At 36.5% G+C, this 26,769-nt stretch overlaps 1 protein-coding gene across 4 annotated transcripts in view; it reads left to right on the top strand.

Annotated features, from left to right (window-relative positions):
• NEB (nebulin) overlaps positions 1 to 26,769 on the top strand; it is a 211,260-nt gene that overhangs the window by 176,928 nt on the left and 7,563 nt on the right. Inside the window, exons 153-172 of one of the 4 annotated variants that reach the window (XM_088146545.1) lie at positions 979 to 1,083; positions 2,059 to 2,169; positions 2,599 to 2,709; positions 6,971 to 7,084; positions 7,192 to 7,296; positions 7,847 to 7,951; positions 10,100 to 10,204; positions 11,782 to 11,874; positions 13,073 to 13,165; positions 15,503 to 15,595; positions 16,036 to 16,128; positions 17,522 to 17,614; positions 20,917 to 21,009; positions 21,469 to 21,561; positions 21,953 to 22,045; positions 22,456 to 22,548; positions 22,969 to 23,061; positions 23,490 to 23,582; positions 25,670 to 25,762; positions 26,062 to 26,154. In XM_088146545.1, the coding sequence (XP_088002671.1) occupies positions 979 to 1,083; positions 2,059 to 2,169; positions 2,599 to 2,709; positions 6,971 to 7,084; positions 7,192 to 7,296; positions 7,847 to 7,951; positions 10,100 to 10,204; positions 11,782 to 11,874; positions 13,073 to 13,165; positions 15,503 to 15,595; positions 16,036 to 16,128; positions 17,522 to 17,614; positions 20,917 to 21,009; positions 21,469 to 21,561; positions 21,953 to 22,045; positions 22,456 to 22,548; positions 22,969 to 23,061; positions 23,490 to 23,582; positions 25,670 to 25,762; positions 26,062 to 26,154 (1,965 nt within the window). Of the gene's footprint in view, positions 1 to 978; positions 1,084 to 2,058; positions 2,170 to 2,598; positions 2,710 to 6,970; positions 7,085 to 7,191; positions 7,297 to 7,846; positions 7,952 to 10,099; positions 10,205 to 11,781; positions 11,875 to 13,072; positions 13,166 to 15,502; positions 15,596 to 16,035; positions 16,129 to 17,521; positions 17,615 to 20,916; positions 21,010 to 21,468; positions 21,562 to 21,952; positions 22,046 to 22,455; positions 22,549 to 22,968; positions 23,062 to 23,489; positions 23,583 to 24,009; positions 24,103 to 25,669; positions 25,763 to 26,061; positions 26,155 to 26,769 lie in introns of all 4 variants that reach the window. The other 3 variants (XM_088146547.1, XM_088146546.1, XM_088146548.1) reach the window with 3 other exon arrangements.

Here is a 26,769-nt window from a genome sequence, read left to right as displayed (position 1 = left end):
ACAGCTGTAGGAGGTATTTTGTAACTGTCCATGTTTCCCATAGGGGCTACTTTGTAAGAATATCCATGAAGTGATATCAAAATTTAAAATGTACCCACTGGGTCACAAAAGTTGAAGGTATCTATTATGCTTTGGAGTTGGGTGGCACTAGTAGCATAGGAAACATTACGCAGGTGAAGGAATAGTGGATTCAACTGAATATCATAAAAACTAATGTCCCACAGTCAGTAATTAAACTGAAACTGAAAGGAGGTTGGATAGTTTAGCAAGACAACAAAACATACTTGAAAATCAACAACGAACTGTTTACAGAAAGAAAGATAAAGGGTTTGGAATGTTCTTCACAGATCCCAAACTTGAATATTATTGAAAATCTGTGGAGAGATTTCAAACATGCAGTGCATGAAAGGAGACCTAAGAATATTTCTGAGCTATAATACTTCTGCAAAGAAGAGTAGGGAAAAGCAAAAATACAAAGACTTCTTGGCTGGTGGCAGGACACATTTGAAAGCTGTTTATCTGCTAAAGATGTTACAAAGTTCTGACTGAAAGAGTGTCCAAACCTTTTCACCTGGGACAGTCATTATTTTCCTATTTTGAATCTGTAAACAACCACACATCCCTTCAACTTCACAGAAAGTTGTGTTTGACTTTGAACAATACAGCATTATTCACTAACAGATTCATTGAAACGGTTTCATTGAAATACTCAGTTTGACCGGGGGTGCCCAAACATTTATGTGCAATTCTATTGGATGTGGCTTGCTTTTCTTCACTGCTTAGAGTCACCTTGATTGATGTGGTTAATACATTCATCAATAAAAAAGAATACATTTATTTTGGCATAGCATGTTATATGACCACAGCAATTGTATTTTGTTAATCAGGGGTTAGGGTTGAGTGAATGATGTGACCCCATTCTGTATGTGTCTTTTTAATCTGCAACTGCTGGGATAACACATGCCTCCCACTTGACAGGTGAAGTACAAGGAAAAATATGAAAAGGAAAGAGGGAAGCCCATGTTAGACTTTGAAACACCAACATATATCACTGCCAAGGAAGCCCAACATATGCAGAGCGAGGTATGAGGTTACTAATCAGATATTAGAAAACATAAGCAAGACACTGAATTGTGGTTGTACTGTTTCTAGTCACTTGGACTCAGAAATGTATTTCGATGATATCTTTCAAACAGGAATGATCATATCTTTCTGCTCACTGATTAAAGGATCATCACAACTTGTTTTATGGGTGCTAAAAAAAATCCAGCCCCTCTGCCCATTTCCCATCCTCAAACTACATATATATGATTTATCTTCCCATTGTTTTGTTTTGAGAATCAGTTGTGCCTCTGCTGTGCTTTTACCCTGAATATTCTTGCCTATATTCAGTTTCATCCCTTTCACTCCCACATGTATTTCAAAATATGAATGAACTTATCAGAATAAGTTCATTCCAATATGAAATTTATGCAAGGTGAAACTTGAGTGTAATGCTTGATTCTGTCAGTTGTTTTAATTAAAAGGAAATGTAATATTCAGATGCATATCCTATGGAGTTATTCACGGTTTTCTTTACTTCCTCAGACCAAGCATGCTAGTTGGAGCAGATTTCTTTATCTTGTATTTTCTAGTGTTTTCTAGCATATTGGATGAGAACTACCATCATCCCAGGCATGCTGAGTGGGAATCACTGGAGGTGTCATCCAACACATTTTGTTGGCATTGGGTTGAGGTATTGCTGAGACATTGAGTAGCTAAGGCCATGACCATTCTGCTCTTTTTGTACAACCTGCTCCCCAAATAATATACTGTAGATATTTTGTCCAAATCTGTTATTGCTTGCAAGTACATAAAATGCTCATTTATAATATATTAGGACACTTTAAAGCATTAAACCTCTCCCAAATGGCACAAGGGCAGAATTGGATCCATAAGTACCTAATCATCATGTCATTGTAAAATGACCTGAAATTATTTTTACAATTCCAAAATTAATTATATTTTCCCCTACCTTCTTCCCTTCTTCCTTCTCTCTTTTCCTTCAACTCCTATTAGAAAGAATATAAGAAAGATTTTGAAGAGCAAATTAAAGGCCGGAATCTTACTGGTTTGGAGATTACACCATCTTTACTGCATGTGAAATATGCCACCAGAATAGCAAGCGAGGTACCATCTACTCTTCTGTCTTCTGCAATGGAAAACCCAATTATCTTCCTCAAAGCAGACACTTCACTGCTGTCTTTGCCATGCTTAAACTTCAATTTTAAGTTTAAAAGTTAATTTTAATTTTATATAAATTTTAACTTTAATTTTAAGCATGATTTAACTAATGAAGGTGGCTAGGTTTTTTTTTTTTTTAATACTCTTTGTTGTATTGGTGGAACCAATGAAAATTGTCCCATTATGTGTGAATTTTTAAGTAGGGTTATTGTATCAATGTATGTGTGTTTGGAAGGCAAAAACAACATAACTATTTAATCTAGGAATTATTTCCTGACTTTCTTTTATTCTTTATTTTTTTTCCCCTCATAGATCTCCCTCTGTCTCCTACCTACTTCTCTCTTTTGATTCATTTTCTTCTCTCCTACCCTCTAGAAAGAATACAGGAGAGATTTAGAAGAAGGTGTCAGAGGTAAAGGTCTAACCATTCTGGAAGAGACACCAGACTTACTTAGAGCAAAGAATGCAACTTATATATTGAATGAGGTGAGGCATATCACTGGGTGGAATAGAGTTTAAGAACTTCCTGGAAGGCAGATTTTTATGGAACGTTAGAATGCTTAGTATTGGTCTGTCCATTTCATGGTCTTGTGTTCAGCTCATGTTCAGACAAAGGAAGTACATCTTTCAATTTCACTTTCTTAGTATTTTTTAAAAAAAAATTTAATTATGTAAACTAATAAAAATGTACAAATGCATATAATAGCATTAAGGATCAACACAATCACAAACTGATAAGGAAAGGAAGGAAGGAAATTATGTTCTAAACAAAAGAACTCCAAAAATCAGACCATATTTCTTGAAGGTCTTGCCCCTTCTCTTGTCAAAAAAGACAAATTCAGATGTTGACAAATAACACATATCAGCAGTCCATTGCTGCAGGTCAGATGTCGATTTCTCCTTGTATAATAATTTTGTTGTATAATTATTATTTTAGCTAACCTGAAAAATCTACAATTCTTGATAGCATGATAGATTCCAAATGCTGGGGATATAGCCAAGAAGAACATATTAATCTGCAATATACAGATACAGCAACTGATCCACAGCTCTATTAGCAGTCATGTTGATGTCAGCCCCAAATGTACCAATAGTAGGTCAAGATAAAACCATACAACTGCCAAGCTTTATCTTTCTGCATCAGGGGGATTGTTACCAACCCTTAGTAAACATTATTTGAAGTGCCTTGTATACAGAAAACCTTTTTTTCTGTTACACTAACTTCATTTTAATATTATAGGAAATTAATTCCATATTATTTAAAAAGATATTCAATTGATTTACCAGAATGGGACATTCAAGCTTGTTATGTCGGGGGTGACATAAATAATGAGTATTAATTTTTATCAGTTTTCTATAAAGAAGGACGAGGAACCAATTCCTTCAGAGTGTCTAACCACTAGAGCTTCAGAAGCAGCAAATGTTTCTAGAACAAGTACACTAAATAACAAGTGCTAAATAGCAAGTGTTTAAGTTGATTGTACTGCCAAGGAATACTCTAAGGTAACTGAAACATATTTAATTTGGCACAGTTTTTAAAAAAGCTTTCTCAGAACTGAATTAATCCAGATAATGTTATGAGAGGCCCAGCTTACCACCCCTCCAGTTTATATGCTATTTTTAAAGTAGAATTATCTCATATTGTAACCTTTTCAAGAGTAAACAGGTTGGTTATACCTGCAATCCAGTATCTTCCTTATATACAGTATCTTGTAGTATTAAGTGTAAATATTGAAACTGATTCCTGCAAAAACAGGAATTCCAATACTTGGCAGCATTTCAATAGAGTCAAATATTGATGTTTAAGTTGAGGCTAAAGAGAAGCTAAATTTTGAACATTCTTATTTCACACAGTAATCAAAGCAAGGCTAAATCCCCAGTGATAAACCTGTGATAAACCCAGTGATAAAACATTCTTATCAGGAAGTTATAATTCATGCAGTGAAAATCTTTTAGGATATCCCTGCCAAATAAATGTACTTAATATTGTAAATTTCTGAAAACTAATGCGATGGAATAAATATCAGGAGGCCTCTCAAAATACAAATCACTGTTGACAATATATTCATCTTAATTGTATTTATCTTATTCTAGCTATTCAAGGGAATTCTAGATCTTTTTTCACCTGCATAAAAACAAAAGATAAATTCAAATTTACCAGTTGAAAAAGATTCCTGGAAATTCTTATGCCAAGATAAACAAAGGAATTGAATATAATCTAAAACCCCATTCCTTAGGCCTTTCCAAATTGTTACTGTGATCCAATTGCACTCTGGGTCTGATCTATTCTAGCCTGATTTTTTCCAGTTTATAGAGTAATCAGACAGGATCACAAACTCATAAATTAATGAGACAAGATTAGGATATAATCACCATATGTAATGAAATATTTTGTTTTGCCCCTCCTCTTGTAATTTCATTGATAATTTCAGAATTTCTGATTATGCTGGCCAGAAGTTCCAAAGCAAAATTAAAGAGAAAAGGAGAAAGAAAGCATTTTGATGTGTACCTTGATAGAGATTTAACCAAGGGGAAAGAAGACATACTATTAATAATCACCTGTGATTTAAGCATTGAATAAATTTTATTTTATGTATGTACTGTATGTATGTATGTGTATTTCAAATTTTGGTCTGCCTATCTCACTAGGAAGTGACTCTGGGTGGTTTACAGTAAAAACAAAAAATAAATATTAATTAAAATACAATAAAATACAATAAAAACCATATTCATGCATAAATAATAATATCTTCCAAGGTGCTACTGGTAGAAATGATATTAACATACAGGAGCATCTTCAAGGTGCTAACCACCCCCAGGGTTGGTTGCCCCTTTTCTTGCCCCATGCAAGTTGGCAGAGCCAGGTCTTGACTGCTGTCCGGAAGGTCGAGAGAGTAGGGGCCTGCCTCACCGCTGGGGGGAGAATATTCCAGAGGGCAGAGGCCACGGCAGAGAAGGCTTTCCTTCTGGGCACTGCCAGTTGACATTCTTTTGTTGATGGGGTCCTCTCTGCCTGACCGGGTGGGATGGGTTGATATAATATGGGTGAGATAGTCTCTCAGGTAACCCGATCCCATGCCATGTAGGGCTTTAAAGGTGATCACCAACATCTTGAATTAGATCTGGAAGCAAACTGGCACCCAATGCAGCTTCCACAGCAAAGGTGTAACATGTGCCATCTTTGGGGCACCCAAAATTGCCCATGCAGCTGCATTTTGAACCAGCTGTAGCTTCCGGATACTCTTCAAGGGAAGCCCCACGTAGAATGCATTACAATAGTCTATATGGGAGATGACTAGGGCATGAGTGACTGACTGGAGGGCCTCCCGATCCAGGAAAGGGCATAACTGGCGCACAACATGTAGTTGAGCAAAGGCCTTCCTGGCCACAGCTGCCACTTGCTCCTTGAGCAGGAGTCATGAGTCTAGGAGGACCCCCAGATTACACACTGGGTCTGTCTGGGGCAGTGCCACCCCATCCAGAACCAAACTTCTGGATACAGAGGAGCCCCCAACCCACAGCCACTCTGTTTTACCAGGGTTCAGCTGAAGCTTTTTTTTCCCGCTCCCACTTCCCATCTCACTCCATTAACATAGCAATTAACATAGCAAATAAACAATGATCAGAATATAAATTCTAGCAGGATGACGGAGATAACTTTCTCGCACACATTTTGAAGCCCATTTTCCTAATCTATGAATCTCTGTGCACAATTTCCCCAAGTTTGTGCATTTTTTTGCATGAAATGTTGCCTAATGGATGCATCACAGGATAATTGTTCACAGATTATTCATGGATCTGTGATTTAGCTCAGTCATATTAAAATAGGAACCAGATGATTTTCACTGCAATCACATTATGTGTTTAAAAAATTATTTTAGCTTTTAAAAAAAGAATATCAGTGTGGTTGATAATACATTTAACCACTGGTTTTGAATCGATCCTGCAAACACTGAATTATTTTCATAGGGAGTTATAACAATGGAACATTTAGCAGAAAGGAAAAGATCTGCCAGTAATTACATTTACCTTTTCAAATGTATAGCCTGCCTTATAAATCAGATATCTGTCCCTGAATTCAAGAGCCTGACTAGCCTACAGTATCTTTCTTTAATTTCTCTAGTATTTCTTACAGTTATTTTTAACCAGTCAATGCAGATATCCTGTATAAAACATTCAGTGTTTGGTATCTTCCCAATACTACATGGTATTTGGGATTCTTTATTTGAATTCTTGAATTCTTTCCTGTATACATTCTTAGCTATTTTGGCTGACATGTAATCTGAAGCCAGACTAAAATATTATATCACCTAAATAATTACATAGCATATTTTACTAAATTGAAGATGTTGTAAAAGCTCCAAAGAAAGCGTGCCAACACTAATCCCACATATAACTTTCATTTTTACTCAATCTGATGTTATTTGATTTGTAATCTGATCTGATTTGTGCCTGATTCTGTAATCTGATTAAAATGGGGAAGATTCTGTGATACCTGAACACATTTTTCTGAAAATTCTCTTATAACGGGATCCATAAACAGCATGACTACTCAGCTTTTATATCACATTGCAAGATTAAATGCTTCTTCCATAAAATATATTTATCTTCCTCCCAGCACACATTTGCATGACAAGGTTACTATGTGAGCCACATAAAGATAACCTTTGGAGTACTGGGGCGAATTTCATTTGGGAAAAAGCTGTCTGTTCAGATGTTATATTTTTATATCTGTCTTTACTTACAGAAAGAATACAAGAAAGCCCTGGAGATGGAAATCAAAGGAAGGGGCTTAACAGACCTTGCATTGGAGACACCTAATTATCTGAGGGCAAAGAATGCCACAGACATTGCTAGTGAGGTCAGTGATTAATAGACATTAATCATTTGATTTCCTACTGTGAAATCAAGAAAAAGCTTTGTAAATTACTTATTCTGGGTGTTCCCCTGTAATGGTTCTCTCAACAGATTAAATACAAGCACTCTGCAGAAATGGAAAAAGCCAATTATACCACAGTTGTTGACACCCCAGAAATCATCCACGCACATCATGTGAAGAACTTATCCAGTAAGGTAATGATGACTTTGGAAACATATTTTTCCAGATGTTATTTTGTTTCAAAGCATGATCCATTCATTTGTAATAAAAGGCAATAACATACGACAGAAATGGATCAATTATGGCCCTCCAGATGCAGCTGAACTCCAACTCTCATGAGCCTTAACCAGCATGATAAATAATGAGATGCAGAGACCTTCTGAAGTAGAAATGGGTGTAGTCCCTGTCTGTGTGAACTTGATGGTGCCCTGTAAATCCTTTGAATAAGTTTGGGGGCATTTTACAATGTTGGACATTTTGCTCTGTTTTTCATTTTCGTTGGAAACTTTCCTTTTTTTTTTTTTTTTGGAGCAATTTTAAATGTAGAAGAAAACTACAAGAAATTAAACTTTGTACTTACTGGAGAAATTGGGGGAGGGGGAAGGGGAGGGATTGCATATTACACATTCATGTAGATTCCAAAATCTAGACAACAAAAACGTCTCTTTCTCTCTATTTAAAAAGTTATAATGCTTGTTTTGTTACTGCAATAGTACATTTTTCTTTTTTTAACCTGAATAACAGAAAAAGTATAAGGAGGATGCAGAGAGAACCATGCCATACTATGTGCCTGTGCTAGAGACACCAGAAATACAGCGAGTCCGGGAAAATCAAAAGAATTTTAGTATGGTATGTATACTTATACTCATGAATTGCAAGAAAGCAAACAGTGTTCGCCTGAAATGCAGTTTTCCTTTCCTATATTAGATATGAAGCCTAGAGGGTATAAAACATTTTGGATTTGAGATGTTTGGAGCTTGGGCCCCTTGCTTTGAATTTGAAACAGGTTGTTCTGATCTTACTAGAACCGTGTCTGATGCTGTTCTGACCATTTTGACAAAGTTCCAAGCTCAGAACAGTCAGCGATGCTGATCATGTAGGTAAGAGAGAGGACCCAGATTCTAGGTATTTTCCAGAGATAATTAGCACTATCTCTAAGGTAGATTCTTGATTATTGCTTTGCTGAGCAACAAACTTAAAGTTTGCCAATAATGCAATTACTACAGCCTGAGCCTTTCTTTATTATTTTGGAAAAAGTCCAACTGAAATTGGGGGGCTTAGTTACAAATATCTTATTAGAATTTCTCAAGTAATTTTGTGATTTCATCTTAAAATACATTCATGAACAGAATACTTAATATTAGCTATATATCAGCATCTTCTCAATGTATTTGACTGCATCTGGTTTATCTGGTTATATTTTGAGTGACTTTTGTTCATGCTGCTGTAGATGTATTTTCCATACATCCTCTGTGGCAGTTTTGTAGCTTTATTATGTAAAGGCAGACACAAATTATTCATTTAAGCATATATAAAATTCATTCAGCAACTGGATTGAAGCAATGGATATAACAATATCACCCCCCCCCCAAAATGAGAAGAATTATTATGAGAAATGCTCAAGGTCCACTGATATTCTGTCTTGCTTTTGGACATTGAAGATCTCTGGATGTCCCACGTGTGTATGGACCAGTTGAACTCAAATGATGAGTTTTCAGAACCAGATTTCAGAATTATTGACATTTAAAAAAAAAAAGTCAATCAGTAAACAAGAAGACTGAATTCTTCCTGGGAGAATTCTGCAGAGCAGCCTCGGCTGCTTGTCTCCCAGGCTGCTCCCAGCTGTTTCTTAAGCCAACTTCAGAAATTTCCATCCAGACTGCAGTGGGTTGGCAACGGGGCTGGTCTTGCACCCAGTCCAAACTATTGCCAGAGTGGTCTTTCCCCTGCTTCTCGCCCTTCCCATCTGCACAAGGCAGGCAAGCCTCACTGGCTGGCGCTCGTGTGGACCAGGCCCTGCTCTTTCCTTTTAGGGGTTCTTCCCTCCTCACGAGTCCCCGTGCCTTTCCCTGGCTTTCCCAGAGATCTGCTCACATAGATGCCTTCATATCCGCCCCCCCATCTCCTTTGACGCAGAACCCTTTCTTTTCTTTTCTTTTCTTTTCTTTTCTTTTCTTTTCTTTTCTTTTCTTTTCTTTTTCTTTTCTTTTCTTTTCTTTTCTTTTCTTTTTCCCCTTATAGCACCATCGTGGCTCTGATGCTACAATCAGAGCAACAGGGAAAAAGTTGCTCTTTCGCTCCTACTTCCTCTCTAGCTCCAGGGAAAGTTTGTAGCAAGGAAGAACTGATCGGTCAACTTTATAGAAACAACATAGCAACGTTTCTACCTTGCAACTGAAATATGCATTTAAAAAATAAAGGGAAGAAGGGAAGGGAAACTCTGCAGTACAGTCCTGGGAGCAGGGGTGGGAAGCAAAGGGAGCGTGCTTCAGCCAGCCGGGGCAGAAAGTGAAAGGGTGTGCACAGGGAGAGGCAAGAGTTGAATGGCTTCTAGGGTTGCGGATAGTTCATTGACATAAGGGGCCATCACTGGATCAGCCACAAGATTATTAAAAAAAAAAAAAAAAGCAACTGCTGGCCAGCAGAAAACACAACAGCCCAGACAAAATGGCTGCCCAGGGCCGAGACCAGCCGCTGGAGGGCAGGGGGCGTGCCGGGCACTGCAGCCAGTCAGAGCTGGGCTGCTCCTGAGGTGGGATGAAGCTCTGGAAACCCTCTGCCCTCAAGGACTTCGGAAGGCTCAGGCTGGAAAACAGCAGTTTTGAATCAGGGCTGGGATACAGAGGTGTGGGGGGCATTTGCAGTGGGCTGGGAGGGGGAGGAGGACAGCGTCATCTGTTTTACAGTCAGAAAGCAGCGAGGGGCCTGTACTGGTGATGGGCCAAGCAGAAAACTGTTTTTAGACTGATGCACTGAAAACATGTATTCTCTTAACAGCTTCAGTATCAACATGATCTACAGGACAGTAAAGGAAAGGTTACAGTTGTAAATGAAACACCAGAAATATTACGAGTTAAAGAAAACCAGAAGAATTTCAGCTCGGTAACTTTATATTATTTAGCAAATTATTGTCCTGTTTTGTATGTCTTATTTTGCTAGCATATTTCACTTTTTTCACTGATACCAATAAAGCCTCTTGTGTAATACACATAATTAAAGATCCATCTATGTGTAACTGAAAGATTTCTAGCAGCTGCATCTTCCTTCCTTCCTTCCTTCCTTCCTTCCTTCCTTCCTTCCTTCCTTCCTTCCTTCCTTCCTTCCTTCCTTCCTTCCTTCCTTCCTTCCTTCCTTCCTTCGCAAATTCAGAGAAGCCACATTTGGATCCAGAACTTAGCCATGAGTTAGTGATAAGGGACTTTAACCCACTCATTGTTTCCATTGTGATATGACATAAAAATCTGATGACATAAACATATCAGTTTTTAGCAATGTAAATCAGGGACAGAGGGTTGAAACCACCAACTTCCCACACTAGAATTCCAATCCAGAGTAAAAAGAAGATGTAGCTGTTACATCCGTTTTTAGAATAATGTCTGGTTTGACCTTCAACTTTTGTTAAACAAAATGATAGGGTGGGGAGGATGGGTTAGTGTTACTCTCATTAAAGGGAGTTGTAGTTGCCCATTACATCAGGAATGAGAAACCAATCACCTTCCAGTGACAATTAGTAACCTTGTTGCTGAACTACAACTCCCAGCAGCCTCAGCTAGGATAGACAATGGTGACGGATGCTGGGTTTTATAATAGAGTGAAGTCAGGAGGGCCACATGCTTCCAACCTCTGCCTTATACTCTATTTCTTTTAACAATTTTTTAGTAATGCAGTAACTTGGGTACAGCCTGTTTGGCAATAGTATTTTGACATAGCTCCCTGTGTCTTGGTCAAGGACCCTTATGGGCTCTGAATTTGTAAGCTTCATGTGTTTTCTTTTAGCAGCTAATCCAGGAATGCCCTGAATAAATATTTTTAGTTTATTCTAAGGTCTAAAACTCCTAAAGGACTCCAAAGGGTCAATATTGTCATTTTGTGATGTCTTTATTGGTCAAAGTTACTGATAGATGTTTGACCAAAAGAGGTAGCTCTATGTTAAAAACATTGTGATTTATTTTCAATACCTGAAGTTCAAAGTTTGGAGGTCCTATCAAGTCCTTGCCTACATCAACCCTTAGAAATCTAGATAATAAATAAATAATTTTTCAAAAGCTACTACTCAAAATCAGAAAAACCTCCAGAATTTCATTTGACCTAATACAACACACTGTGAATTATAAAACAGAATATATATTTTGCTTATGTGTTTGCAAATGAGCATCTTTGTATTCAGGGCACAAAATCTACCTAATACTCTTACCTGGTGAAAGAGATATATCCTTATGGCAAATATTGCTTCTTTCTGCTGACCTGATTTCTTTCCTTTTTATATTGCTTGAAATTAGAACTATTAACGTGCTTTGTCCATACAAACACCACCAAAGGTAGTACATGTGACCCAGAGACAAGATTTAGGCATGACTGTTTTTTACTGTCAGGTGACGCAACAGATGTTCTGATGTTTTGTAGTCCTTCTGTAGAAGTGACAATATGTCTTTGTGTTCAATCTTGTTGTTTTGCTTTAGGTTTTATATAAAGATGGCATTGGAACAGGAACAGCAATTGAAAAGACACCAGAGACACAGAGAATTAGAAGAACCACAGATGCAATAAGCACGGTACAAAATTAAATTGATTTTTTAAAAAAATGTCTTAGTTGTGCTGTTTTAGCTTATAAAATTGAATGCCATCTAAATTAATATTTGCCATTCTACTGAATGGACTTAAAATATAATTATATTGGAACTGAAAGGGATTAATATGTGTTGAGTCAACAGTTAGCTGTACTTAGAGTAGACTCAGTAAAATCAAGGAGATGAAATTTGGCAAAAACTGGATCTGATCCATAATTTTTACTTTAATCCAGTGGATCCATTGCATGTATAGCATTCCATGTTTGTAGAGACTCCGTCGCCATTTTGAGACAACAGCCACTTTCAGAAGGGATTCCTTGTTTCCATTGCAAAGACTCCTTTGTGCAATTACATGGAGTAATGGCTTATGCCCTAGGTTTCAGTGAAGAAAGTACTAGGATTCAAACTGATGCATTTAGACACTCCAGAACTGGGTGACAACCAGCGTTCACCACAAACTGAAGAAATGCTTATACCTCAGCACACTGGGTTGAACGTACATTCCACAGATCCACTTCCACTGTCAACAAATGTAGCCTTAAAGTCAGGGCAGCTGTAGTGAAGGAGAACTTTTGTGATGAATAAATATATGTTTCATCGGTGCACATTCAGCAAGATAAAAATGAGGAACCTGTGACCTTCCAGATGTTGTACTATAGTTACCAGCAGCCATAGCCAGCATGACCCGAGATAAAGACTGCTAGGAGCCTTAATTCAACAGCATCTAGATGACCATGAATTCCCTACCTGTGACATAGATGGTTTATACTATGGCACTCTTTCCCAACCTGGTGCCATGCAGTTCATGTAATTTTGTAAGTAGCTTAGTTGAAGCTATCTGGGTCATATCCAGTTGGAAAAAAGTTGTTTTACATGTTAAAGATAAAATCACTTCATAATTATGGATACATCAAGCTACTTCTAGTGTAAAGATTTCTTCAACACAGGAAAAGGACTGTGTAATTATCTATATTTAACTTGAGTGTTGTTTCCTAACTTTCTTCTGAAGCTTCCTTGATGAGGGATTTTCCACAAGGGTGCATGTTAAGCTTTAAGGTCCCACAAACATATAAACCTTCAGCGACAATTGTTTTCTCAGCTCTCTTTAGATGGATATGTACGTCTCATGTACATAACACCATTGTTTGGTCTTGTCTTCTTTCTTCTGAATACAACTTTGTAGATTAAGTACAAGGAACTCATTGGAAAAGGAACTCCCATTGCTGACCTTCCTGAAGTAAAACGTGTCAAGGAGACACAGCAGCACATCAGCACGGTAGTGGCTGAAATTTTCTTTCTCTTTTGATAGTGAGCTGCCTAGTAATGACGTGCTGCTGTTCACCATACTAAGCTGTTGGTTATTCCTCTGGTTAACATGTACTAACATCATCTCCTGTATCCTGAAGGGGCATTCTTGTCCTTTTATTCCATTTTAAAGTTCCATTTGCTTTGATAACTATTGTATGCACACCTTGAGAGGAGAATACATACGTACTGAATGCTGAGAAGATGAGGATGAACCAAAAGATGGTTTCTCAGGTGGAAAAGTCCAAAGGGGATGGGATGGTATTTAAAATATAGCGACGAGCTAATTGCTGAAGTGCTTCCTATAAAGTTACTCCAAAATTTGCCACTTGCCTAAGGCAAGTTGCTTTGGGGACTTATAAGCCAGGGATGTTTAGTCAATGTGTTTGATAGGCTTCTGGATATGCTTAGAGACATCTGGGCACAACCCTAATACAATTAAACTAATGCTTATTCAAATCTGTTACGTTAAATTGTGGATTCTGCACTGTTTATTTATTTATTTATTTATTTATTTATTGGTTTGTGGTAAGCTGATTCCAGTCTTCAAATTAACTTCTGCCATATATCACTTGAAATAGCTTAGGGATCAACGATTTGGGAGCTTGAAATTCTAAATAATTCACCACAGCTTACTGAATTTCACTTTCTAGCTTATTCTGTAGGGTAATCAAATCAAATTTCATGGAGAAAATCTATCTAGGTGGTCACCAAGAGTTGAAAACAATTTGATGGCACATAAACAATTAATCAATCAAATCTTAACTGGCCACACACTGTGTAGTATAAACCGTTGGGGTGGTTATTAGAAATATTGGTTGCAGTTTAATAAACAGCACAATATTGTGCGCAGATTTGTCTGGAAAACAAGGCAATTGTGGCTGACCATGGAAGGGTCAGTTAGGGCTGTTAAATGAATAACAATGTAGCATCTATGAAGAAACCGTAAAGCTGCATCAGTAGTTATTGACTTCTCCTTTCTTGTTTTCTATCCTTCCCCCTTTGCAAGGGGAGTCAGAAAAGTCAAGATGGCCATTGTGACTGATAGAAGCCTTGCACCTTTCTACACTTGCATGCATGGTGCACACTTGAGTTCTTGTTGTTCTTGTTCTTGTTATTATTTTAAATTTATTGTAGCCACCCAACTCCAGTGGATTCCAGTTGCATAGTCACAGCAGCATCTTGGGTTTTTAAGACCCCCCGGTCCCTTTGACTGAGCTTTTCACCAGCTAATTAGTTTTAAAATGCAGTTTTGCAAAATCTGACTGTATTAGATATGTGTGCTACATGTTTCATTTTCTAACTTCAGATTTACCTTATTTGTTTTCAGATTTTTTTCAACTGACTGAATACTTAATTCTAACTGTATTTTTTCTATGTGAGAAAATAGGCATCTTTTTAAAGGAGTGTAATGCAGGACTTTTTAATTTTTATTTTTTTTAATGTGAGGACTTGGTGTTCTTTTTCTTTTCTTTTTCTTTTTCTTTTGTTTTTTAAGAAAATAGAAATGCGTGAGACCACTTTGATGTTATACAGTGTTTAAATCTCAAATCTTCTTTTGTTTTTAGACTTGGCCTGATATTATGTTAAAGGCCAAGATGCAGAGAGTTGCATAAAATTGAAACAGAATTCGTATAAGTAATTCAATTAGTTTAAATCTGGCCCTAAAGGAATTTTCCAGATATGGGCTTCCCAAATAAAAAAAGTTAAAAAAAAAAAAAGAATAAAAGGGAACCTTACAGTTCCAAGGTTTTGTGACCCCTTTTCCTCTCCTGGGGACCTGTGGAAGAGTTTTAATAAAACAAAATGTTCAATGGAATACAGGTAGTCCTCAATTAGTAACCACAATTGGAAAGGGCAACTCGGTCATTAAGTGAAGCAGTCACTAAGTGAAACATCAGGAGTTTACAATTTTACTTCAGCTTTCCTTTGCTTTATAGACCTGCGAAGGTTGTAAATGCAAGGACTGGTTGCAAGGTGATGTTTTCATCACCATCGTCACTACAAATGGTCGCTAAATGAGGCAGTTGCTAAACGAGGACTATCTGTACTAAAGACTAGAGTATTTCCATTTATAGCATTCCTTTCCGACACAACATGCAGTGCTTTCAAAATAGAGTGGAAACATTCCTAATAATGCAACTGGATGTGTGTGGGTATGTGTGCGTTTGAGCGTGTGTGTATATGTATGTATCTATGTGTACATTTATATACAAAATAAGTGTGTTAATCAACATTTGCATTGCTCCTTAGTGTTTTCATAGCGGTTATCCGATTTCTCATCTTGGTGGGTGTTTGTATTCTGCAGGTTATGTACAAAGAGAATGCAGGGCAAGGAACTGCAGTCCCAATTACTCCAGAAATAGAGAGAGTCAGACGCAATCAAGAACACATTAGCTCGGTATTTCTCAATAAAATCAAAACTACTTTAACAACTCACAATTTTTTTTAAAAAGAATAATCTCTAACTGCCATCTTCTATTTTCTACTACATCCGATTTTTGTGACTCATCTCCCTTCCTAACTTTTAACTTAATTTAAAACGTTATGCACCATTAAATACATTTTTTAAAAATAAAACAAAATATACTTTGCCCCCCTAAAATTAACACTGTGTTCCTCTTCCATATGCTTTCCTTAACTCGCTATGTTTGATTTTCTTTTCATTCACGTTTAATGAATAATATTCTATTACTTTTAGCTTTTTCTCACTTTGCAGTACTAGTTCAAGCGTGGGATTTAACCATGCACTGTTACTACCTACTCCTAGTTGAAATTCAACTCTGATTATTTCACTTCTTTGTTGGGGTCTTTTGTGGATACTTTATTGTACCCTCACAGGTGTCTTACAAAGAACATGTGGGCACAGGAATGGCAACTCCTGTTACTCCAGAAATGGAGCGGGTCAAGCGTAATCAGGAGCACATTAGCTCGGTATAGCACAAAATATCTGTCAATACATAATTTTAACTGTCATGATCTTATGCTAACTTTCCTTTTAATATTAAACCTTCCATAAGATTTTGAGTATCTCTTCATTTTAATCATCTCATGAGACGTGGACAATTAAAGCACTAACTACTTTTGTTCTGCAGTGCTTTTAACTTTTTTTTCTCACCATACTCCTTTCCTATCTTCCTTCCCCTCCCCAAATAAAATAATATGAATTACCTTAAACAAAAGATATTCAGAGTGCCTTCCCTTTGTCCTTATAACAGGAAATCTTTCTAATAGTCCTTGGCATCCATGTGTTGGTGCAATGCAAAATTAGAATAATACTTTGATCCTAACCCAATGAGCCCCAACAACCATTCTAAAATATTTTTCTTAATGTTCTTTTATTGCTAATCTTAATTTTTTTTATGATGTTTTGAAGCAGTTTGTGATTCTGGACAGGAAAACAAGAACACAGTTACAGTTAAACTCTGGTACAGAAGTCCACACATACATGCATTTATTTAAATGCCAATATATGCCAGTGGCCCCTTCTTGCAATTAAATTGGGATAATTACTCCAATAGATTCCAGCAATTCTTTATTTATCCTCTCATTTCCGAATCATTTCTCACTCCTTCAATCCTGTCTCACTCCAGAGAAGAAATAGCATAGCTGTCACTTTTACAATAACAACTACTCCATCTAAACCAGCTTTCATTTATTTGACCAGAGAACATGAGGCTGAAGAAACAAGACTTGGCTACATCTTCTAAGAAGACCATTTTTTTTGTCCCCTATTCATAAATACGTGCAATATATTTGGAACTAGATTATATTCAATAATACATGAATGTATTTGGAACTAGATTTTCTTGCTTGAACTTGGCAAGAAAATCTAGTGTCAAATATATTTAAACTGTCAAGGATGTAGGCAAATAAAAGTGTCTGTGTGTTTGGGGATGGAGGAATTGTCATATGGCTAGAGATCACAACTCTCTTCCAAGAAGAGGTCCTTGTATTCCAAGAATACATCAGGCTGAGAAGGCACTCATCAGCCCAAACTGAGTTTTGATTGGATGTTTTCTTCTCCTTCTGTCCATCATAAGGAAGAATGTAAAGAAACTACAGAGGGTTTAAAGTATTCCTAAAATTATAATCACATCAAATTATTTGAATGTAATTAAGTTATACCCTTGGGTGGCTTTTCATATCCAATGTAGTAGTAGGAACACTTTTAAGGTCAAGATAGAGTGTATTTTTAAGAGGATTTTTCTAAGTTCTGTAGACTTCATAAAGAAAACTTATTTCATGAGGAAAACTGCACTGAATTGCATTTTTATGCTGATTTTTTAAAATATAGATATATATTTAATACTTTCTTCTTACACAGGTGTTATACAAAGAGAATTTAGGGTCTGGAACTCCAATAACTATTACTCCAGAGATGGAGAGAGTCAAGCACAATCAAGAAATCTTTAGCTCGGTATTTTTGTAGTTAAAAATGCCCTTTACTTTCATTAAAATGGAATTAACCATTACAAAGCTTTATGTTACTCATTCTGAGTAACATAAAATACCCGTTTTTTAAAAAAATAAACTCTTTATTTTAGTAACTGAATCATTCAATTACTGACTTTTTTTGTTCACTCAGTTTTGCTTTTTATTTCTTGAATGATGGTACATGTATTCCCAACTCATATTGATAGTTACTGTGAAAAGTGTGGGAAATAGTTCAAAATAGTTCACAACAAAATTTTGGCTCTGTAGACTTAGGCTACAACCCAGCCAAAACCAAATAAAATGAATGTGGTTGGATTTCACTGAAAAAGCAAAGCTTATGCTTAAGTCTACTGTATCTTCTTATAATAAATGGGGCTTACAATGGAACTTTGGATGTAATTTAAATTTTCTTTCATGGGATGATATTACATTACTTAACACTATAGTTCAAATCTGTGCATAAATTCATATGTACAGAGGACTTCATCCCTATACTGCAAAGCAAGGTGTTTGTACAGTCTAGATTGTGATGGGATCTTGTAATCACTTACGGTGTTTCTCAACAATGGCAACTTTAAGATGTGTGGACTTCAACTTCCAGAATTCCCCAGTCAGCAGCTTAAGTCCACTGATCTATCAGAACGAAGGGGTTTAAAACTTTGGGCAAACAGGACTTGAACAAAAGAGTGGGAGGTCAGTAGATGCAAAGCAGGCTCCTCTCACTGAGCGCAAACACGCTTGTTAAACAAGCTGCACACTCAGAAGAGTAGGGAAACCAGATAAAGAAGACCCTCTGCTGTGTCTTCAGAAGCAAGAGACACAATTTATGCTTAAAGGGGCATTTTGATCTTATATGGAAGTAGCCATTCTGATTAACTGGCTACTTCCATGTAATAAAGAATGGCCCTGAGAGAGGCTGGATAAGAGAAAAGAGAGGCATTTCCAGCTGGACAGAATAAAAAGAGAAAAGAAGAAGAGAAGGGCATTTAAAATATCCAACAACAAAAAAAGGAGAAGCTGGTAATCCAAATATTAGTTTTGTACTTGAGGATAAACAGGGAGGCTTGTTTGTGTCCCTCGTATAGGAGAAAAAAATTTCTCATGTTGCATAGTTTGTTTCATGCAGCGTAATTCTTAATTAGCCATTTAAATGTTTGTGATATAGTTAGTCCTCTGGCTAAATGGGAGACCAAATATAATACTACCCTTACTCTGCCTGCAATACTGTGCCACCAATTAAGAACGGAACAGAGACATGACAAAGTCAATACACGGTGAAGTCCCAGCATAGGCACTCTCTGCTTCGGATTTTGTGAGAGGGACCGCCAGATTTTAAGGGATATCACTATCCTTGAAGAAGCATGGAGCACATTATGCCATGTCTGTCCAAATCCTAGTTTCAGCCCAGAGATGTTCAGTAAAACTTCAGCTTTGTCCTTCTAATAAACCAAAGTTCCCTTTTGACCCCATTCAAATTAATATTTGGATCTTGGTTAGATGCTGCATATAATTCACTGATAGAAGTAATATCCAATCTATCAATATAGTTAATTTTCCAATGAGTTTATTTTTGTTCACTATTTTGTATTCTAATAGTCTGGAATATTGTTAACCTTGTTACTGTCCTGGAATACTGTTAACCATGTTCTTACAATCCCAACTGTGTTTCTTTTTTTTAACTCCCTTGACTATTTTTAAAATCTTTTATTTAGTGCAACTTAAATTATAAAAACAATATGGTCTAAATCTCCAATTGGATGGAACAGGATGCATAGTATTCTCTCAGATGAAGTTTAAAAATGAAAAAAAAAATGCAACCAATATGGGTGCGCTCAGAATAAAATATTGGAATCATTCTTACAATGATTCATAGCTGTGTCTCACTTCCATCGCTTTAAGTTCGCCATAGGTCCTATTTCTGCCTAAAAAAATAACTTTATGATATCTTTTGCAGTGGTTTCTTTGCTCACTTCTGTTGCTGACTACTGTATTATTTTAGCATAGCAAAGAGAAACCTTAATTTAACCAACATGGCATATAATTAAAAGTGTCCAAAATACTGGATGACTAATCTTTATACCAGAGAGCCAGTCTGGTGCAGTGGTTAAAGCATCAGGCTAGAAACCGGGAGAGCGAGAGTTCTAGTCCTGCCTTAGCTGCAAATCCAGCTGGGTGACTGGCCAGTCACTTTCTCTCAGCCCTAGAAAGGAGGCAATGGCAAGCCACTTCTGAAGAACCTTGCTAAGAAAACTGCAGGGATTTGTCCAGCAGTCTCTGAGAATTGGACACGATTGAACGGATAGAAAAAAAACAAACTATACCACCGTTCTGCAATGCAGCATTCCTTGCTCTCTAAAACAGCAACCGCAGCCCTCCCCCAACCAAAATATTTTTTAAAATATTAAAATATGAAAGATCTCATGCAAAAATATTCTGAGATCTTGAGTAATATTGCTGGAATCTCATGAGATTTGGGGCATTTGGGAGGATTATCAGGGCATTTCACAAGATTGAATGCTTATGTCCAAGATCTTAACATGTTTCCAACTGCTTGGACCAATCTTTTTTGGGAATTGGGTGGGGGGGAAGGATGCAGCATCATGACTGAAGCCTCACCTCTTTACTCTTTATACGTGTGTGCAAAATTGATGCACATACAAAAGGAGCAGGCCTTGGATCATGCTGCCATGATTGCCATCTTGTGTGTTTTGATCTCCCTGAACACACCACAGTGTACAGCATCAAAAAATATAGGATGAGGAGTAAGTTTCTCCCAACTACAAAATATGTTCTAACGTGCCATGTACAGTTAAAAATTACAGAAAAAACCTACAAGGATAAGAAAATTTTGAAGCAACCATACAACCTCCCACATCAAATCCATTTAAATATTTAACATTTTAATTTTTAATATTCATTCATAATTTTTAATGGGTTCATTAGTTCCATAGCCATGATCCATCCAGTAGGTATCTTAAAATACTACTGAGCTTCGTCAAAACATAAACCACATTCTTGCATCTCCCTCGGGGGACTTAAGCGTTCCTAGCGTATGCTGGAGCATACACAACTTTGTGCATTTTATGTTTTGACTTGTTAGCAGGATAGAAAAAGCAAGAAACCACAGAAAGAATATTGTGGAAATAGGGCTTGGAAAAGTCCTCATAACTTTGAAAGCATAAGACTCATCCCCAGGAGATTGAAGACCAATACCTTGGCCTATTTGAACTGACTGCTGTTTTTCATTCTTATTCTTGTTTTGTCCCATCTTCTTTTATCATGCAGGTCCTATACAAAGAAAATCTAGGGACAGGCACCCCGACTCCTGTCACTCCTGAGATGGAGAGAGTCAAACACAACCAAGAAATCATTAGCTCGGTACTTCTAGGAAACTGGCACTTTAATTCTATTTTCTTCTGAAGTAGCTTTCCTCCAATGACAGTTCCATCTTGCCAATGGCCTTATTGTGCCTTCTATGAAACTTTGACCTTTGATGTTCAATTTAGGATAGCATCATGTTGGAGACTTTTTAACTATCCCTGCTGTTCAATGCCTTACCTCCAAATTATTGCCAGAATATTACACTCCATTCTCCTACCACTGGCATGTTGGATCTTCTGTGAATAATATACAGAGATACAAAAATGCATCTTCCAAGGTTGAGACTATATTTAATGAACACTAGTGCTTGTTTCTCGAAAAGAAAAGTTCTTATGATCCAACCATCTGGCAAAATGCTCACATTCCAATCAGCTTCTGTTTAAAGCATCAGTAGCAAAATCTCCCCCCACACTTTTACCTATTGCTAGCTTATTTGGCTGCTCTTCTATCCCACAGGTATTGTACAAAGAGAATGTAGGGAAAGCAACCCCAACTTCTGTCACTCCAGAGATGGAGAGAGTCAAACGCAATCAAGAACACGTTAGCTCGGTATTTGAAATAAGAGCAAATTGACCCGAATTCTTTGAAATAAGTTGATGTGTTGACCTCCCTTTCTAACTATCAGTAGTGCCAATTCACCTCTCAGAAAAGCCTCCTTTCCTTGGAATTCTTTCTTCAACCTATATGTACTACTAAGAGTTGACTCACTATTTTTAATTTTCAGCGCACACTTTTAGCTTTTCTGTCTTTCTTATCCAACTACATAATTTTCTTCTGTGGGTGTTGATTAAACATCTCTGTTCCAAATGACAGTGAAATCAACAGCCAGCTAGCTTCACTGGAAGCTGGTGTGTTCCAAGTATTAACACCATAAGCTATTAACATCTTTTTATGAACATTACTGTTTTGTAATTACTGGATACCTTTTTGTATCCTGTAGGTTTTGTACAAAGAGGACGTAGGGAAAGGAACCCCTACACCTGTCACTCCAGAGATGGAAAGAGTTAAACGCAATCAAGAACACATTAGCTCGGTATTCAAAAGAAGAGAAAATTGAATTCTTGAAATAAGTTGATGCATTAATGATCTTGCTTTCTAACTATCAGTAGTGCCAATTCACACCTTACAACAAGCCTCCTATCCTTGGAATTTTTTCTTCAACCTACATATACTATTGCTACTAAGACTTGACTCACTACTTTTAATTTTCAAAACACAGAAAAATTTCACATTTTTAAGGCTTTTACATCTTTCTTATCCTACTGGATTATTATCTTATGTGGGTGTTGATTACAGGTCTCTGTTCCAGATGACAATGAAATCAACAGCCAGCTAGCTTCACTGGAAGCTGGTGTGTTCCAAGTATTAACACCATAATCTATTAATATTTTTAATGAACATTGCTGTTTTGTAATTATTGGGTACCTTTTTTGTATCCTGTAGGTTGTGTACAAAGAAGATGTAGGGAAAGGAACTCCTACCCCTGTCACTCCAGAGATGGAGAGAGTTAAACGCAATCAAGAACACATTAGCTCGGTATTCAGAAAAAGAGAAAATTGACCTGAATTCTTTGAAATAAGTTGATGTGTTAATGATCTTACTTTCTAACTATCAATAACGCCATTTCACCTCTTACAAGCCTCCTATCTTTGAAATTCTCTCACCAGACTAGGTGTACTCTTGCTACTAAGATTTGACTCACTTCTTTAATTTTTTAGCAAACACCATCCCCTTTATTTTTGCTTTTTCATCTTTCTTATCCTACCAGATTTCTTTTTTTTTTTTGCTCATACGGGTGTTGATTAAAGTTCTCTGTTTCAGAGGATACTGAAATCAACAGCCAGCTGGCTTCACTGGAAGCTGGTACAATCCAAATATTAACAACATTACCTATTAATATTTTTTTTCTGAACATTGCTGTTTCATAATTGCTGGATACTCTTTTGTGTCCTTCAGGTTTTATATAAAGAGGGACTGGGGAAAGGTACCCCTACACCTGTCACTCCTGAGATGGAGAGAGTCAAACGCAATCAAGAACACATTAGCTCGGTATTCAAAAGAAGAGAAAATGACCTAATGTTTTAAAAATAAGTTGTGTTAATTATCTGTGCTTTCTAACTGTTGGAGTCCCAATTTTACCTTTACAACAAGGTTCTTATCCTTGGAATTCTTTTTTCAGCCTAAGTCTTCTACTACTACTACTACTACTACTACTACTAAGATTTGATTCATTACTTTTATTTTTCAGCAAACACAGTGTTTTCACCTTTCTTTTAGCTTTTCTGTCTTTCTTATCCTACTAGATCATTTTCTTCTGTGGGTGTTGATTAAAGGTCTCTGTTCCAGATGACACTGAAATCAACAGCCAGCTAGCTTCACTGGAAGCTGGTGTGACCCATGTATTAACTCCATTAGCTAATAATGTGTTATGGTCATTGCTGTTTTGTAATTGCTGGATACTCTTTTGTATCCTGTAGGTTGTGTACAAAGAGGACGTAGGGAAAGGAACCCCTACCCCTGTCACTCCAGAGATGGAGAGAGTCAGACGCAATCAAGAACACATTAGCTCGGTATTTGAAAGAGGGAGGCAAAGGAATTAATGGTTTAAAATAATATTAAATGTATTAGAGCTTTGTGCTTTCTAACCAAACTGTAGCATCCATTTCTACCTCTTGGCATAAACCATCTGTCCTTTGAACTCTTTCTGCAACTTAACTTTAACATATTCCCGGAAGGACTTGATTTGCTACTTTCTTTTACTTTTCAGCAAACAGAGTGCTTGACTGGCATTTGCTGTCTGTTCAGCTTTCTTATCCTACTAGATTACATTTTCCTATTTGGTTGTTGACTAAAGGTCTCTGTTCCAGCTGACCCAGATCAACAGCCAGCCTCTATATTGAAAGCTGGTGTTTTCCTGGCATTAACATTATAAACTGTTAAAATATCTTTTGGTCGTTGTTGTTATATGATTACTGGACACCCCTTTTTACCTTGTAGGTTTTGTACAAAGAGGGTTTGGGGAAAGGTACCCCGATACCAATCACTCCTGAGATGGAAAGAGCGAAGCGCAATCAAGAGTTCATTAGCTCGGTACTTTAAAAACAAAAGTATTTTTAATATAACAAAATATAATAACATCCTAACAAGACTTCCAAAATTTTGCCTTTTGTATCTAAGTAAAATACTGATATATTGATCACTTACCTTCTACTCATAAGATACATCTGATATTAATATTAATATTCAACCATTAGTTCTTGAAGAGTTTTCATAATCTAGCAACAATGACAACAGGACTCTATCCAGATATTACTACACCCTATGATTTCTGCTCCAAATAACTTGTCCTAGAGAAGAGGTCTATGCAAATAAATGCTTTATAAGAGAGAAAAATTCATGGACAGTGACTAATAACCTTAAAGTATAAGCTACCCATTTTGGTGATTATGAAATGCCAAGAGTCACACAAACATATGGCTATCATTTCTAGATGCACCTCAGTGCTGATTATGTAAAATTGCACAGCAGAGAAAATACATCTTAACTTAATCAGTGTTTTGTTCCGGAACTGAATGACACCTTGCTGATAGCAAGATTTAGTAAAAATGATTCTGAAATAACTTAGCCTATCAATGCATTTATCTATAGAAATTATAATGATGGATTCCAGTGTACATACTACCTTCTTTAATAGGCTTATTGTTCATGATCCTGAATTTTTTAGTATACTGTAGTGGAGTTTGCAGGGAGAACTGTATCACATCCAAAATAGAATCTTAATGTCTGCAGAGGTAAGATGTGATCAGAAGTATGTAGAGGAATAAAAGCCAAAAGGCCTATGTGAGTTGGTATGGACAATTATACAACAAGCGCCTTTAGTCCATTCCCTTAATTTTTAACACATTACACCTATGAGAAAAAGGTCTCCTCAAGGTAATTTCCAGTTGCATGGCTTTCACTGAGCAAGTAGTTGATAGGAAACACAAGTTATTTTATTACTATTCCATTAATAAGACAAGTAATCATTGGACCATTATTTTATCCATAAAAACTTAATTGAAAAGAGCCATTCCACAATGTACTGCAATCTTGCTAACTGGATAGAATCCTTATCTTTAAAATAATATTCTCTCTGTTAATTATCTCACCTACTTAATTTTTCCTTCTAAATGCTGCTACTTGAATGTTGCCTTTATTAATTTCTTTCCGTCAAAATATACTACAGTTTCTCTTTGTGATTTCTCATAGAATATTTTTAATATATTTCAAAGATGCCTCTGAAATACAAGTGAGGTGTGACCTCTTTGTCTTGCAGTTATATTACAGTTGATATGTATTTGATTTCAGAAGGGTTTAGGTTCAGATTTACCTAAACCCATGTAACTGTGAGCAATAAAATACATGTCTTCCTAACTTGTGTGAAATAGAGAAAAATAATTATATCTGAAATTACATTTCATTTTTATCAGTTTTATACTGGACATCATGAAGTTTTTATTATAATCCATTTTTATATTTTTATTTGTATTCTTTTGAGAATATGCCTTTAAGCACTTTTTTTTTTTGCAAAAAAGCTAGGTATTTTATTTGAATTATATTTTTGTGATTTTTTTTTTTTGGTGATTGTGTGATTTTTGGATACTTTTACAATCTTCAGGTTCTCTACAAAGAAAATTTGGGGCGAGCAACCCCAACACCAGTCACTCCTGAGATGGAAAGAGCCAAACGCAGTCAAGAAAACATTAGCTTGGTATTGAAAAAAAAAATGAACTTAAAATAACACATTTGATCAACCTTGTCCTGCATCTAATACATCTCAGTCCCATCCATTTTATATTTTTTAAAGACAACACTCCTTTTAATGTTATTTTTACTACTACTTCTTCTTTTTTTACCCTATAACTTTTTAACCACTTTGTTTCCCGGGTTATGTGTCTATTCATGCAGTGATTTTACTACTCTTACTTTATAGTAACCCTCGTTAACAAAATTGTTCACCAACAAGTGCCTAATCTTTGATTTTTGAACGCTTTCTTGAATGCTGTGTAGGTTTTGTACAAAGAGAGCCTGGGAAAAGGAACTCCAACTTCTATCACTCCAGAGATGGAGAGAGCCAAACGCAATCAAGAAAACATTAGCTCGGTATTTTCAGAACAATCAATCTATACTTTAGATATTAAAAAAAAATACTGCTTTCTGTACTCATGTTTAAAACATTTCCAGGCTAATAATGTCATTAACGTTATAGCTTTATGTTGACATTTAGAAACTAACATATTACCTAAGCATATGATCTAGTTTTTAATTGTGTCATATTCCTACTTAAGTATGGCTTAAAGATTTTTAAGTTGCCACTGTCTTCAATGAACAGCTTAACTTTCTTTAAAAATGTAGTATAATAGCTTTACATTATTCATGATATATGGATCAGAATGATCTTTGCATTTTACACTTTTCTTTAAACCAAGCCTGTATTCTTCTAAATGTATGTTCTGAGAAGGTTTCTTCAGGATGGCTCAGAATAGTTCTCTATGGATATTTTAGCCATTTAATATCTGATAATGTAAGGCCCTGTTTCACAAGGAAGCCAACACACCTCCGTGTCAATGTACATGTGTCTTTTGTGTCAAGACACAAAGGCATCTGAGCAATATTAGGAGGAGGGTGGAGCTCCCTTGAGCACAACATTGCCATTCCATGGCTTTTATCATTACCCGAAGACTGACACTGTGCTTCATGGTCTGGTCTCCCCTTCTG

The sequence above is a fragment of the Python bivittatus genome, unplaced genomic scaffold (genome assembly GCF_059951505.1).
Source record: "Python bivittatus isolate LINGU-HERP-01145 unplaced genomic scaffold, Pbiv_v1 ctg000480_np1212, whole genome shotgun sequence".
Classification (NCBI taxonomy): Eukaryota; Metazoa; Chordata; class Lepidosauria; order Squamata; family Pythonidae; genus Python; species Python bivittatus.
The sequence above is the reverse complement of the archived record's forward strand: the minus strand, read 5'-3'. Positions and strand labels throughout refer to the sequence as shown.